This window comes from Candoia aspera, chromosome 3, assembly GCF_035149785.1.
Source record: "Candoia aspera isolate rCanAsp1 chromosome 3, rCanAsp1.hap2, whole genome shotgun sequence".
NCBI lineage: Eukaryota > Metazoa > Chordata > Lepidosauria > Squamata > Boidae > Candoia > Candoia aspera.
In genome coordinates, this window is record NC_086155.1 from 162,062,566 (window position 1) to 162,076,754 (window position 14,189).

At 40.0% G+C, this 14,189-nt stretch overlaps 1 protein-coding gene across 1 annotated transcript in view; it reads left to right on the top strand.

Annotated features, from left to right (window-relative positions):
* The window catches only part of LAMA3 (laminin subunit alpha 3), a 157,857-nt gene that overhangs the window by 18,113 nt on the left and 125,555 nt on the right, over positions 1–14,189 (top strand). Inside the window, exons 3-8 of the mRNA XM_063299956.1 lie at positions 2,568–2,685; positions 3,281–3,399; positions 6,016–6,186; positions 9,583–9,680; positions 10,083–10,198; positions 12,032–12,150. Coding sequence (XP_063156026.1) covers positions 2,568–2,685; positions 3,281–3,399; positions 6,016–6,186; positions 9,583–9,680; positions 10,083–10,198; positions 12,032–12,150 — 741 coding nt within the window. The remainder of the gene's footprint in view (positions 1–2,567; positions 2,686–3,280; positions 3,400–6,015; positions 6,187–9,582; positions 9,681–10,082; positions 10,199–12,031; positions 12,151–14,189) is intronic.

Sequence of the window (14,189 nt, forward strand, 5' to 3'; positions counted from 1 at the left end):
TTGTTGTACGAACCAGGGCATACCTAAAATGACCAGAGGGCCCCCCACTGGAGCTACAACAAATGGTAGCTTTTCCCCATGGGAACCCATTTGTAAGGCAACCAGTCCTGTGGAATGAGTGACTGCTTTTCCCCCCGCCATAGTTCCATCCAATTGGGTGAAGATCATAGGTCTTGGCAAAGGGAACGTGGGCAGTTCCAGGGCCGCTACGACATCAGGGTGCATAAGGGAACGGGAGCAGCCCGAGTCGAGCATGGCCCAGACTTCCACAGTTTTGGTTTTAGAGCCTATTTTAACTTTTACAGTCAGTGTAGGGAAATTCCCACTCACCGAATCGTGGTCACGCCCGGTTTCTTCCACCTGCCCAACGGCGCCCTTCAGGGCAGGTGGTAGCCTTTTCCCGCCGGCTGTTCAAATTGTAATTCCTCTTCCTCTTCCCCGAATGGTAGTTCTGGTGGGTCTAGCTCCGCGATGGCAGCTTTCATTTTCTGCGGCAGGGCAGGCGACTTCACTGAAGGTTTCGCCTGCCGTTCCTCTGGACGGCGTCTGGGGCACGAAGTGGCGCGATGCCCTTCTTTTCCACATCTCAGGCATTGACCTTTGGAAAACCGTCGTTCCTTTTCCTCTTCCCAGGTTTTTGGTTTGGGGCGGCTGGCAAGTCCAGTCGTACGTGCTCCTCTGGCAATTCGGGATTGTCTAAGTTCTTTAGTATGGGCATAGGTCTGCAGGGCGTTTTCCGCGCTGCCCGCCAACTGAATCCATCCGTATAGCGTTTTAGGATCGTCTCTTCCCAGCACCCAACGGAGGATTTCTGGTTCTAGCCCTTGCTTGAACATTTCAATTAAAGTTGGCTCGGACCAATCTTCCACCTTCCCTGATAAGGCTTTAAATTCAAGTGCGTAGTTGGCAACGGAGAGGGACCCTTGATAGAGTTTTCTCAGGGCATTTTTTGCTGTATCTTGGGCTAAAGGGTCTTCGAAGTGTTGTTTAAGTGCCCACAGAAAGTCATCGAAGTCCTCTAACTCTGTTGCCTCGGTTTGGCACAGTTGCACATACCAATCAGCTGCCCTCCCTCTTAGTTTGTTGGCAATAAAATTGATTTTGCCATGTTCCGAATGAAAGCTTCGGCCCCAATCCTCCATATAATGCTTAGCATTAGTAATAAAGAAGGAGAGTGTAGTGGGATCCCCATCAAACTTCACCCCAAACGGTGGGAAGTTTCTTACCGGCTCGGCTGGCTGTGGCGGCTCTGTAAACGTCAACGTACGCCGAGCCCCCAGGGGTGGCCGATCTCTGGGCAGTCTTGCCTCTCGCCCCCCCCCTGGCGGGACGCTCGAGTCCTGCTCCTTCCCCTGGGTGGCAGGGTGCTGTGTCTTGGGTAAGCCAGCTGTGACGGCTCTTCCTCCCAATCTTCCTGAGTTGGCTCTGCACCCCTGGGGAGATCCTTTAGGATTGTCACTATCAGATTCATTTTGTCCTCGATTGCTTTTATACGAGCAGGAGTGACCGGCTCTTCCACAGGTTGGTTGGTTACCACCACCCTTGGTGACAAGGGATTTCGGGCTCCCAGGATAGTTGTGGGGACCCCCTCCCTGGTGCCCTTTCCACTATGGATTTGTGTTCACTCCTGAGGCTCTCCTGCATGGATAGCAGCAACTCATCTAATTGAACTTCCCGCATTTCTCGACGTGCTGCTCTTTGCGCTCTCGAAGTTAGAGCGGGCCGGGTCCTTGTCGAATCCTGCTCTTCCTCGCTCCCTTCACTCACGCGAAGCTGTTGGTCGGTCATCGCTAGCGCTCCCTTTTATCCAACGTTTGGATGGGGCTAGCGGGAGATGATTGAAATGATTCTCAGCTTTATGTAATGGTTGCCTAATCCCAAATACTCAGTCTCACAAGCTCGGGCTTAAAGATAACTGATTTATTAAAGGAATAGTATGCAAATACAGAGAAAGCTGAGAATGAGCAAAAGCGCGCCAAATACAAACTTAAGAGCCTTGCGTTCAAACCAGTCCCGCCCCGAATGCATGACAGCCAGCACCCCCTCCCAGGTGCAAGCAACCGTTACACGCGCCTGGGAAAGTAACCTTGAACAGGCTTGCAAACCCAAACATACATTCCAGTGTTGGGAAACAAAGAGGAGGGCAGGAATGGAAAACCCCCAGCATGAAGTAACGTAAATATAATAAGCAGAAAGGTTTGACATGTGAACCGTTACGATGTACACAGATCATTGAAACGTGGAACATGACAACTAGATACTAATTTGCTAATAATTTTTGGAGAACTCTAGAAGTTGCCCTCAAAGGTTTTTCTCTTGTCTAATGCAGTCCCTATTCTCTGGTTGTGCACTCCTAGTCTAGGACAGTAAATGTCAGTATGATCACTTGCTATTTCATACATAATAACAAATGTTAATGACTCCCCTTGGAGTGCATAGGACATCTAGAGATGGTTGCCAGTTCACTACTAATCAAAAACAGAATTAGCTTATTCATTCTACTTTATGGTATCATAGGGCTGACAGGTATATTCTAATGTTCCTTTATTTATATATTTTATTACCAGTTGTTCCATGTGGCCTATGTCCTCATCAAATTTGCAAATTCTCCTCGTCCAGATTTGTGGGTGTTAGAGAGATCAGTAGATTTTGGAAGAACATATACATCATGGCAATATTTTGCCTGTGAGTATCAACCACAGCTATTTGAATGTTTATAGTACTCTTTTCTTTTTAATTTTTACTATCCTATATAGGCATATGTAACCTGTAAAGCTAATTGAGTTTTACAGAATTAGTCGTGCTGAACTCTACACAGGATGTGTCTAAAATGCTGTTCCCTAATCCATAGTTAAAGTAAACAATAAAGCCAGCTAATGTCAGTGGGACCTAGGTATGCTCTGGCTCATGTCCATCAGAACCCAAAGTTTTTGTTATTGTTCATTCATAAGGTGGATTCATTCTTTTCAGAACTGAGGTGGAGGTTCTGCCACTTCTAAACAGATTACTGTTTACCTTCCTCTTTCTTCATTCAGTTCCCTGATTCAGATTCATTAAACTTTCATATTTTAGTAAGCCAGACAATACTTTGACATAACTTTGCCAGAATGTCCATGGACTTTGGAGAACTGAAGGGCGGGGGCAGGACTTATGATGCCAAAGCTGCTCCAACTTTAGCATATCATGTGTATTAGTTTTAAGTCTTATTCTCAAGGCTAGAAGACACATTGAAAATGCATCAGAGACTGCAATAAAAGTGACTTTCTTTTTAAAAAAATAGATTCTAAGGCAGACTGTTGGGAACGTTTCAGAAAAGAAGCTAACACTCGTCTTAGAAAGGATAATGATGTCATTTGTACCACAGAATATTCCCGGATAGTGCCTTTAGAAAATGGAGAGGTAAGTTGAAGACATCAATGTTCTAATGCTTGCCATTCTGGTAGGATTTTAACTGTTCAAATGATACTGCATGTATTGTTTTAGTACTTCTACCATCATAAAATCTACAAGCTTGGTTTGTAATGATCAATGAATATTCCTCCTCATATCTGCACTCACCTTTGCTGCCCTATTTCATTTCATCCACCTTTTCTACTTTACTGGGAGTTGGATTCAGGAATAGCTTGACTTAAAGGAAAAATCCACTTTGACGATAGCCTTCTTCTTCCAGATGTCATTTCCTGTTTCTTTAGTCTATTCTAAGTTACACTACTTATCATTCTTTGCTTTATTGTCTGGCCACCTTTTTCTTAAAATGACAAGTCGTTTTGAGGCTACTTTGTTGTTTTTTTTAATGCACATTTATTTCTACATAACAGCCAGACAAAGATGAAACAAATACCTTAGTTTGGAATTAGAAGCACCAATATAAAGACAGACTCTTTCCCCATATCAGTTGATCTCCTTAAACCAATAAAACTTTACTAGTATGAATAAAGTTTCCAGTTTGTTCATAAAATAGTGTTGTTACATGAACTGAATTCTGAGTTAGCAGAATTTATTATTATTCTACAATGAGCTTTTGTTTAAAAGAACTCTGAACCTGCTCTTGCTGATGGGGAAGTTCCATGTGTATATTCTTGTTGCTATAAAGAGCCATTGATTAAAAGAACTCTTTTCCATTCATTTATTTCTTGACTCTTCATGCTACAGCTGGAAATAAATGCACATTGATCAGTGTTTACAGTACAGTATCCACTCCTCTTTTCATTATTAGGGACATACAGACACCTATTATTGATGTTTGTAATAATCATAATCAATTCTTTTAAGTATATTTTTGTTTATTCAAATGTTACCCTACTGTTCTGCTGATACGAGCAATCAAGATTGCCAACAACAATAAAAAAATTAAAACATAAAATGAATACTAAAATCATTAACTATAGATGCATCTTCACAAACTTTTAAATATTGAAAGTCAAACAGATAAATTGAGTTGAGCTCAATTCCTGATGACTCCAGGGACACATACATGTAATTTCCTTGACAACAATATAGAAAGGTATAGAAACTGTGCATTCTTCACAGTTCAGTATATATCTCCAGAATTTTCCACAGGGTCTCCCATCAAAGTATTAATCAGGCCCAAGCCAGCTTAGCTTCCAAGCTAAAGTGCTTTCCTCTTCTAAGACAAATGCTGAGAAAGTGGGGGCCAAATGCAACTCATGAAGAATTGGGTTCTGGAGCCTGTGGCATTGGAGGAGAGTAATTTTCCCACATGCCAGATAGAAAGATCTGTTATGGCAAAGATGCCTTCAAAAGGAGATAGAGATCTAAAGAGAAATAGTAGATCTGAGCGTTCCCTGTTTCTAGTTTCCAGTATAAATTATTCACAAAAATGAGCAAAGCATTCTTAGTATGATATCCTGTAAAAAAAAGGCTGATTTAAATGAGATCAAATAATCAGTATCATCCAAATGTATCACCTTTATTACCTTTACCAGAAAGTGAATATTGGAGTTCTCCTATAACTGCACTGACATTCTGTAGACATCTTGTCCCTGTCGTGGGAAAGGAAAAGAGTCTAAAAGAACAGGACATTTGGTTGCCAAGTTAATCTATATGAGTTGCCTGGCTCTGAATCCAACTTAAGGCGGATTTGATCACCATTATCCATGAGGAACAGCACAGATTGCTGACAGTAAGACACCAGCTACTCTGCTGCCCGCTCCAACTTGGTGAAGGAGATACCTCCTAGTACATGCTAGCAATGCTAGCATGGAAACAAGAGAAGCAAGCCCTCTTTCTGCCTGCGTTGCTGTGGAGTAGGAATTTAAATGGGACTTCTTAGGCCTCACTCTGTGCTCAGTCTAATCTGTCCCCAGAGTTCCTTCGCTTGTGCTTCAACTGATGTCCGTTCTGGTTGATTTAACTCTGCAAGAAGGAAGGGAGTACTTAGGAATGATAGTGTCAACTGCCCAGATCATCTCTAATCTATAGAGCAGTGAGAACTTCAGCAGTGTTACAACAGACAAGATGGAAAACTCCCCAAGTGCATTCAGGAAACTATCTGAATTCATCAGGGTCACTTTAACCAATCATCCACACTTACAGAGGTTTGTATCATCTGACTCCAAGGATGTGATCTGACCATGACAACAGAGTCTTACAAGTCTCTTCTACCTACCTATCATCAGCTCCATATGAAGAGAATATCACAAACCTATCCTACCGCTTTCTCTTTCCCTCCAGACTCTGATTTATATTGTATCATATTTGTTTATGTCCTTCACTGATTTAAATGTGCAATCATCTATGTTAACAAAGGTCTCTATGTTAACCTAGAGAAGTATGTTAATGGATTTTCATGCTTTGTAATATAATTTTTAATGTTTCAGATAATTATATTCAGCCCAGAAAATTCCTGTTATTGGATCATCTAAAGTGAAATCAGTTACACTTAAGGGCAGAATGACTGCATGACCATTCCAGTGGCATAATCTGTTGACTTCTGTAGAAATTTATAAATTGCATGCTATTGATTTGTCCATCTCTCTCTCTCTTTTGAATCAGATTGTGATATCCTTGGTAAATGGCCGTCCAGGAGCGAATAATTTCAGCCATTCTTCCATACTTAGAGAGTTTACTAAAGCCACAAATATTCGTTTGCATTTCCTCAGAACCAATACTCTCCTTGGACACTTGATCTCTAAAGCTCAGCGGGATCCTACTGTGACACGCAGAGTGAGTCCCTGTTCTTTTTTGACAGTGGAAATCCAATAGATTGGAAGAAGGGCTAAGGCCATGGAATTATTCTGCAAAACCTTTGACCAATTTTCAACCCGCTTGCAGCTTTCTCTTGATAATTTAGAATAGAACATCCCATGTAAACTTTCCATATTTATTTATTGTATTTTATAATAATTGTGATGTCGCTGCTTTTATGAGATTTTAATGTTTATGTTTGGAGCTTGATTTTATTGTAAACCGCCCAGAGTCCCTCTTTTGGGGGAGATGGGTGGTAATTAAATTTGAATAATAAATAAAATAAATAAATTATGGTATGCCATATTGCTTGAGGTTCAGATAGATAACAACAAGAACAAGAATAACAAACCCAAAGCCTTTTCTGTCTGCATGTTCTGATTAATTTTTTATTGAGTAAGAATATTGTCCACTGAGTTCAGTTCTGTCCAAACTGGCATAATCTTTACAAAGTGTTAGGCAAAGTGGTTATGCACAGTTCTTGTACCTGAGAGCCTTTCTAAAAAACCGGAGATGGCAAAAGTAGGTACAGTATTTATATATGGAAACATCTTCACTGCAGCAGTGTAGGAATTCAAATGGGCTCTTATCTTGTCATTGAAATATGGCTAATCCTTGTAAATGGATCAATTTATCTTTGTAAGCTAAAGCTTCTTTACAGTTGCACTGTATACCGGAAAAACCACAATTTTCCTCTTGAACACATTGTGCAGATTAAATTCCTGCAGACTGTAAATGCATGCCGAGGACTTGCATTAATGAAAGAAAGTAGACTTCCAAATGTATTTCATTGGTGTGTTTTTGTGACAATTGGCATTGCTTAGTAAGACCAAGGATCTTAAAACAAATATATTTTACAGACAGACAGAAAGTATACATTAGTAAGTATTCATATCTAGTGAACTGCTTCTCTCCCACAAAAGTTTATACTGTGTCCATGGATACCAGCAAATGTGGTATTGGGGTAGAGTTAGCCAGCTTTTAGTTGCAACTTCATTTTGGTCATGCCGTGATCCCCTGAAGATTGGAAAGTCCTTATTTTGGACATTCTTAAAGAAACACAAACCCTGGAGGCACATGTGACTCAGATTTCCTGTTTATCACAGGATATATTTTGTTTAAAGCCACTTTTTTTTTTGTGCTAGCCAAGGGTGTGATGCATATATCAATAGTTTTCAGGGACAGAGAAAAATACAGGCAAGTTGAATAGGATTTTGGCATCTAAGAAATACTTTCATTGAGGCCTACCTCAATTTAATGGCTTCTTGACCAGGTATAACATGGTCAAGAAGCCATTAAATTTATATGAAAGAAAAAGTGAGACTGAGTTCTAAGTTACTTCAGATTCTAGTACGCTAGAACTGCCAGAAAAATGTGGAACATTTTTTAAATAATTAGGCATCTATAAACCAGAGTTTGTAAGATAAACCATTTTGCTTTTTTTGGTCATGTGAATAAAGCAGCAAACCTGGTTCATTTTCACCTTCTTGAACTATGCATCAGTACAGTGCTGGTAGGGTGGAGAATATCTCTTTCTTATATGTACATAGAAATCATTGTTATTATTGACATTTTCATTGAGTCAGCACAGACAGGTATAGCTTTATCTGTTATAAATATGTTGATGGTAGGGAGTGGTGGTAAAATAATAAGCTATTAATTCTTTGAATACCATTTAGATTAGTAATGCTTGCAAATGACTTCTAACCCAATCTTATGTGTATAAATGAAATAAATTTACTAGTCTAATGAGCCTTACTCAAATTGTAGCATGTAGGAATGCAGTGCCATCCTCTGTTAGTATATTCAGAAGTGGCACTTAATTCAGGGAAATTTGTTCCCAGGTGAATTTTTATAAGCTTGAAGCCTTGGTCTTAATTTGGCTCAAGGAATGGCATCTCTACAAACAGAAATGGAAAATAATTGGGTAAATGACGTTGAAGAATGACCAAATGTTTGAATTAATAGTGCATGGGCATTATATTGGCCACTGAGATGAATAGTGAAGGGAAAAACAACTTTGTAGTATTTCCCTTTTGTTTGCTATATCTCTATGGTATAATAGAGTTTGTTCTAAGGATTGGTGTTCCATCAAGTCAGTGTTGACGCTTAACGACCACATAGATAGCTTTTCTCCATGATGATCTATCCCTAACCTGATCTTTCAGGTTTTCCAACGGCACATACATCGCCACTGTAACTGAGTTACTGCTGGTCATGCTCTTCTTCTCTTTCTTTCCACTTTTACCAGCATTAGAGCCTTCTACAGAGAGCTAGGTCTTGGCATATTGTGTCTGAAGTAGGGGTTAAATATAAATAGGTAAATACTTCCCCAAGTGCTCAAAGAATTGCCTATATTAAATTCTATCTCAAGGTACTTCTGGGTTTGCTGTCCAAACCCCAGAATAATTCCCTCCAAATGTCTAATAAGGGAGAGTAGAAACTGGCATTGTTGTTAACTTCAATAGAGTTGTTTTTGCAGCAAGGAAAAAAAAGCCAGCCACTGTGTGAGGTACCACAATTGGTGAAAGGTAGGGAAGGGGGAGAAGTGATAAGACAGGGTGAGATGGAAATTTGTGCCAATGGGAAGCTGCCTGCTCCAGCATATACGGTATATCCCACATAAATGCTCTTGCACACATACTTTTGCATTGCAGTTGAGCCAAAAGTTGACTGACTTGGCTGCAGATGAGCTGCAGAACTCTGGCAGGGTTGTGGGAACACTCATAGAGGGGCTATCAGTAACCCTGTGAAGAATCTTCACTAGCCTTTTTAGTACCTTTAAAATGGGCAAATATTATCTTAATTTTAAAGATAAGGGAGCTGATATGTAGCTGATTGCCTAAAGACACCAAGTGGGTCCCATAGCTGAACTGAAAGATTTCAGCCTTCCATGTATGTGGTTTTTTCTTTCCTCCATAGGTACAGCTTTTTATCCCTTTAGCTGTTTATTATCAGTATTGATACAGTTCCCTCCCTTTCCCTCCACTGTTTCTTGTCTTCCGCCTCTTTGGAAGTGAAAAAAAACATTAAAATATAGAAAGCTTAAAAAACAAAACAAATACATGATTTAGTAGCATTGTAGTAGGAGAACCATGTTAGTTTATGGTGGGAAAAAATCAGGAGGAGTCTGGTAGCATCTTTTCTGAACTAACATATGTTATTAAAAGGCATCTGCTCTCATGAAAAAGGTGCTACCAGTCCCCTTCTAATGGTTTAGTAGCAGAGTAAGTAATACATGTTTGGAGAATGTACTTGGGCCAAATCTATATTTCATAGCAAATAATTTGTATTCATAAAATTATTTAACAGAATGTTTTGAAAATAGATTGCTTCTGCTATTTGTCTACAAATCTTATTTCTTCTGTTATCTAGTACTACTACAGTATAAAAGACATCAGCATTGGTGGGCAGTGTGTTTGTCATGGACACGCTGATGTGTGTACTGAAAAAACTAACCCAGATTCATACAGGTAAAGTAACCAACAGTACAATCAAAACATCAGCACTTGCAAATGATTACTTTATGTTTATAAAATGATGGAGGTGATGTGGTGGATCCTCCCTGCCCCAAAATCTCAGATTACAGTAAAGGTTATCCATTCATCCATCCCCATGGCTATTATGGAATGAGTTTTGTTTTGAAAAAGTTATTAGTCTCCTGTTTGGGCTTTTTCCTTCAAAATGTGGGATATACATTTTATAAACAAATATGTTAACACTTGAATTTGTATTATCATCAGATTAGGACATAATCTATAAATTATATTATTTTTAAAAAGCATCTGATAAGGAAATATGATATGAGAAGTACAACAAAAATAATGAAAAGCACAACGGGGGAAATTTAACTGAAAATTACTTTATACTTACAGGTACCAATGTGAATGTCAGCACAATACTTGTGGGGAAACCTGTGATCGTTGCTGCCCAGGGTATCATCAGAAAAGCTGGCAACCTGCAACAGCCAGTAGCCCAAATCTCTGTGAACGTAAGTGATGCAGGAAGAAAAGCTTTGCCTTAATGTGTACACAAGCCAAATGTGCAAGGTTTATACTGTATAATAATAACGATCACATAAATGGTAAGCTAGAACGAACAGGTGAGTCCCATGGTGAGCTCTGTATTTTGTGGTACTCATACAAAACAATTCACTATTTTTAAAATAAAAATGTATCAGTAAAAGTGTAAGTAAATAATTCCTCTACATTACACTGTTCCCTTTCTAGAACTTAAGCTACTTGATCATCCTGAGTAAACAAACCACTTGTAGCAGAAAATAATGAATAATTAGGATGTACTCTGGATTGATTACATTTGTACTGAATCAGAATTCTTAGGGTAATGGGACACCTCCTACCCCCCTCCCCCCTCCCCCAAAGCCAATCACTCCCAGTTTTCCAGACCAATTTATGTAGATGAAACAATACCGATATTGGAGGGAAGGAGTGGGGAGTGGAAGAATAGGAAGATAAGAGCAGTAATACTGAAAGTGCGTAAGTTTAGCATAAGAACTAGGCTGCCTGGAAAAGAAGACAAAGAAACCAGTTGTTAAATTAAATAATTGAAAAAAGATAAAAAGAGCTTCACAAAAGGTTAGTCCTCCTGCTGAAGATGCCAGCAGATTGGGAAGAAAAAGGACACTCTTCATGGCACGTATCTCATTTAATTTGCATTTGCCCTTTAGAAGCAAAATGTGATCTAGACATTATGGTTCCCTAAGAACTTCCATTACTAACAGCATTCATAGAAGATTCAATATCTCAGTGTCTTGGTCCATACTTTGCATTAAGCCAAAATGTGCTTGGGTGATTTTACCATAGTAAGGGTACAGGGTTGGCAAGGTGCACACAGCTGGAGTACATGGCAGAGGAATGGTTGAGAATGGTAGTTGCCCTAGTAAGGGGTGCCACAAGATTATCTATTCTCCCCCATGCTATTTAACATCTACATGAAACCACAGGGGGAGGTTATCCACGAATTTTGGGTGAAGTACCATCAATATGCCATTTATACTCAGTTATACATTGCCATCCCAAATCAGACCAGCAGGGTGGCAACTGGGTGGGTGGGTGAGCAAATGGGGCATGTGCCCTGGGTGCCGCGCTGGGGGGGCGCCAAAATGAGTGCTAGGGGTGCACCAAAATGGGTACGGAATCCATGTTTGTCCCGGGTGACACAGACCCTAGTTGCAGGCCTGCAGACCAGGGATGCTGTGGAAGTTCTGACCCAGAGCCTGGAGGCTGTGAGAGCTTTGTGACTCTTCACTGAACTTCTTAAAATTCAATCTTCACAGGAAAACATTACTGTTTGATAAATCTGACTGTATTCCTGTTCTAGTCTTCATGAGTTTGCTCACCTCTGGTGTGGTAGGTGACACCAGCTACTGTGCTTGTAAAACATGGTTTATCACTTAGTATTGTTGTATTAACTGCACAGCTTCTTGCTGTGATGCTTGAGTGTCCCTTTTTTTAGTCTGTTCTAAGAAATGAGATCAAGTTGGGCAACCAACAAGTAAACAGTTGTGTTAGAAAATAAAAGTTTTTGCAGATTATGTTTTGTTTCTTTAGATTAGAACTGTGATTCTGCAGTTTTTTAAGAGCATATAAATTGACTCTTGTGTCAAGTCAACCTGATTAAAATCTGATTAGTTGGAATGCTTCATGATTGCAAGCTGAGCATATTATACCTGCCTTGTTGCTGATTGTGAAAAAGTCACTGCAGGTTGTATGTGCAATTTGTGATGCTTTTTAAAAAAAATCAGTGTCCCATTGCTCATTTTCTCCTTTTGTTAAAAATAATTTTAACTCACCATCTTTCTCAGCATGCAACTGCCATGGCCACGCCCTTGACTGCTATTATGATCCTGAGGTTGAACAACGTAAAGAAAGCTTAAATCTTCATGGACAGTATCAAGGGGGAGGAGTCTGCATTGAGTGTCAGGTAACCCCCCCTCCCCCTGCAACCCCTTTTGTAGACTGATAAGTACATGAAAGTTGCAAATGGCATACTGAACTTTAATTGTTCCGGGATAGAAAGCAGAGAGAGTAACTTTCTGTCACTCAAAGCTTTATCCAATTTTGATCGCTAACTATGCAGGTCTATTCCTTAGAATAGAACTATTAGACCTTAGGCTATTACTAAGAATACATGGTTTAGATAGTGCCATAACATAATTTAACACAAATATTAAAACAATACAGATAAATGCATTTGAGTAATGCATATATTGATAAATGATTTGTGTAAAAATGCATATCAATCCCTGAATTTTCAAGGGATATTAAACTATTTTTACATTATCTTATTCTCTTTCTTTTTGAAGTTATGTTATTCTGGCTTTGTGGAAATGCCATTCGCAATCTTTTCTAAGAAAATGCATTCAGTTTTATACTGAAATTTAGGCATTCTAGTCAAATTATAGGTTTCTATGAATCTCTAAGAAAACAGAAGCTGACACATCCTCTACAAGGGATGAACTTAAGACATATTTCTACAAATTCTACTATTTGCATGCAGTTGTTTACAGATTCAAAGTTAAAAAAAACACAATGAATATGGCATGTGCAGAAGTTTGGACCCCCTGAGTCAGTACTTTGTAACACCTAGTTTGGCAGGCATAACAGCTTCTAAACATTTCTTGTAGCCAGGTAAGAGTCTTTTTATTCCTTGCTTTGGAATTTTTCTTTCTTCCTTGTCCAATTCCTTTGTTTGTGTTGTTGTTTATTCATTTAGTCACTTCCAACTCTTCGTGACTTCATGGACCAGCCCACACCAGAGCTTCCTGTCGGTCGTCAACACCCCCAGCTCCCCCAGGGATGGGTCCGTCACCTCTAGAATATCATCCATCCACCTTGCCCTTGGTCAGCCCCTCTTCCTTTTGCCCTCCACTCTCCCTAGCATCAGCATCTTCTCCAGGGTGTCCTGTCTTCTCATTATGTGGCCAAAGTATTTCAGTTTTGCCTTTAATATCATTCCCTCAAGTGAGCAGTCTGGCTTTATTTCCTGGGGGATGGACTGGTTTGATCTTCTTGCAGTCCGAAGCACTCTCAGGATTTTCCTCCAACACCACAGTTCCAAAGCATCGATCTTCCTTCTCTCAGCCTTCCTTATGGTCCAGCTCTCGCAGCCATATGTTACTATGGGGAACACCATTGCTTTAACTATGCGGACCTTTGTTGTCAGTGTGAGGTCTCTGCTCTTGACTATTTTATCGAGATTTGTCATTGCTCTTCTCCCAAGGATTAAATGTCTTCTGATTTCCTGACTGCAGTCAGCATCTGCAGTAATCTTTGCATCTAGAAATACGAAGACTTTCACTGCCTCTACATTTTCTCCCTCTATTTGCCAGTTATCAATCAAGCTGGTTGCCATAATCTTGGTTTTTTTGAGGTTTAGCTGCAAGCCAGCTTTTGCACTTTCTTCTTTCACCTTCATCATAAGGCTCCTCAGTTCCTCTTCGCTTTCAGCCATCAAAGTGGTGTCATCTGCGTATCTGAGATTGTTAATGTTTCTTCCAGTGATTTTAGCTCCAGACTTGGATTCCTCAAGCCCAGCATGTTGCATGATGTGTTCTGCATACAAGGTGAATAGGTAGGGTGAGAGTATACAGCCCTCCCATACTCCTTTCCCAATCTTAAACCAGTCTGTTGTTCTGTGGTCTGTTCCTACTGTTGCTACTTGGTCGTTATACAAATTCTTCAGGAGGCAGACAAGATGACTTGGTATCCCCATACCACTAAGAACTTGCCACAATTTGTTATGGTCCACACAGTCAGAGTCTTTAGAATAGTCAATAAAACAGAAATAGATGTTTTTCTGAAACTCCCTGGGTTTTTCCATTATCCATCGGATATTGGCAATTTGGTCCCTAGTTCCTCTGCCTTTTCTAAACCCAGCTTGTACATCCGGCAATTCTCGCTCCATGAATTGCTGAAGTCTACCTTGCAGGATCTTGAGCATTACCTTACTGGCATGTGCAA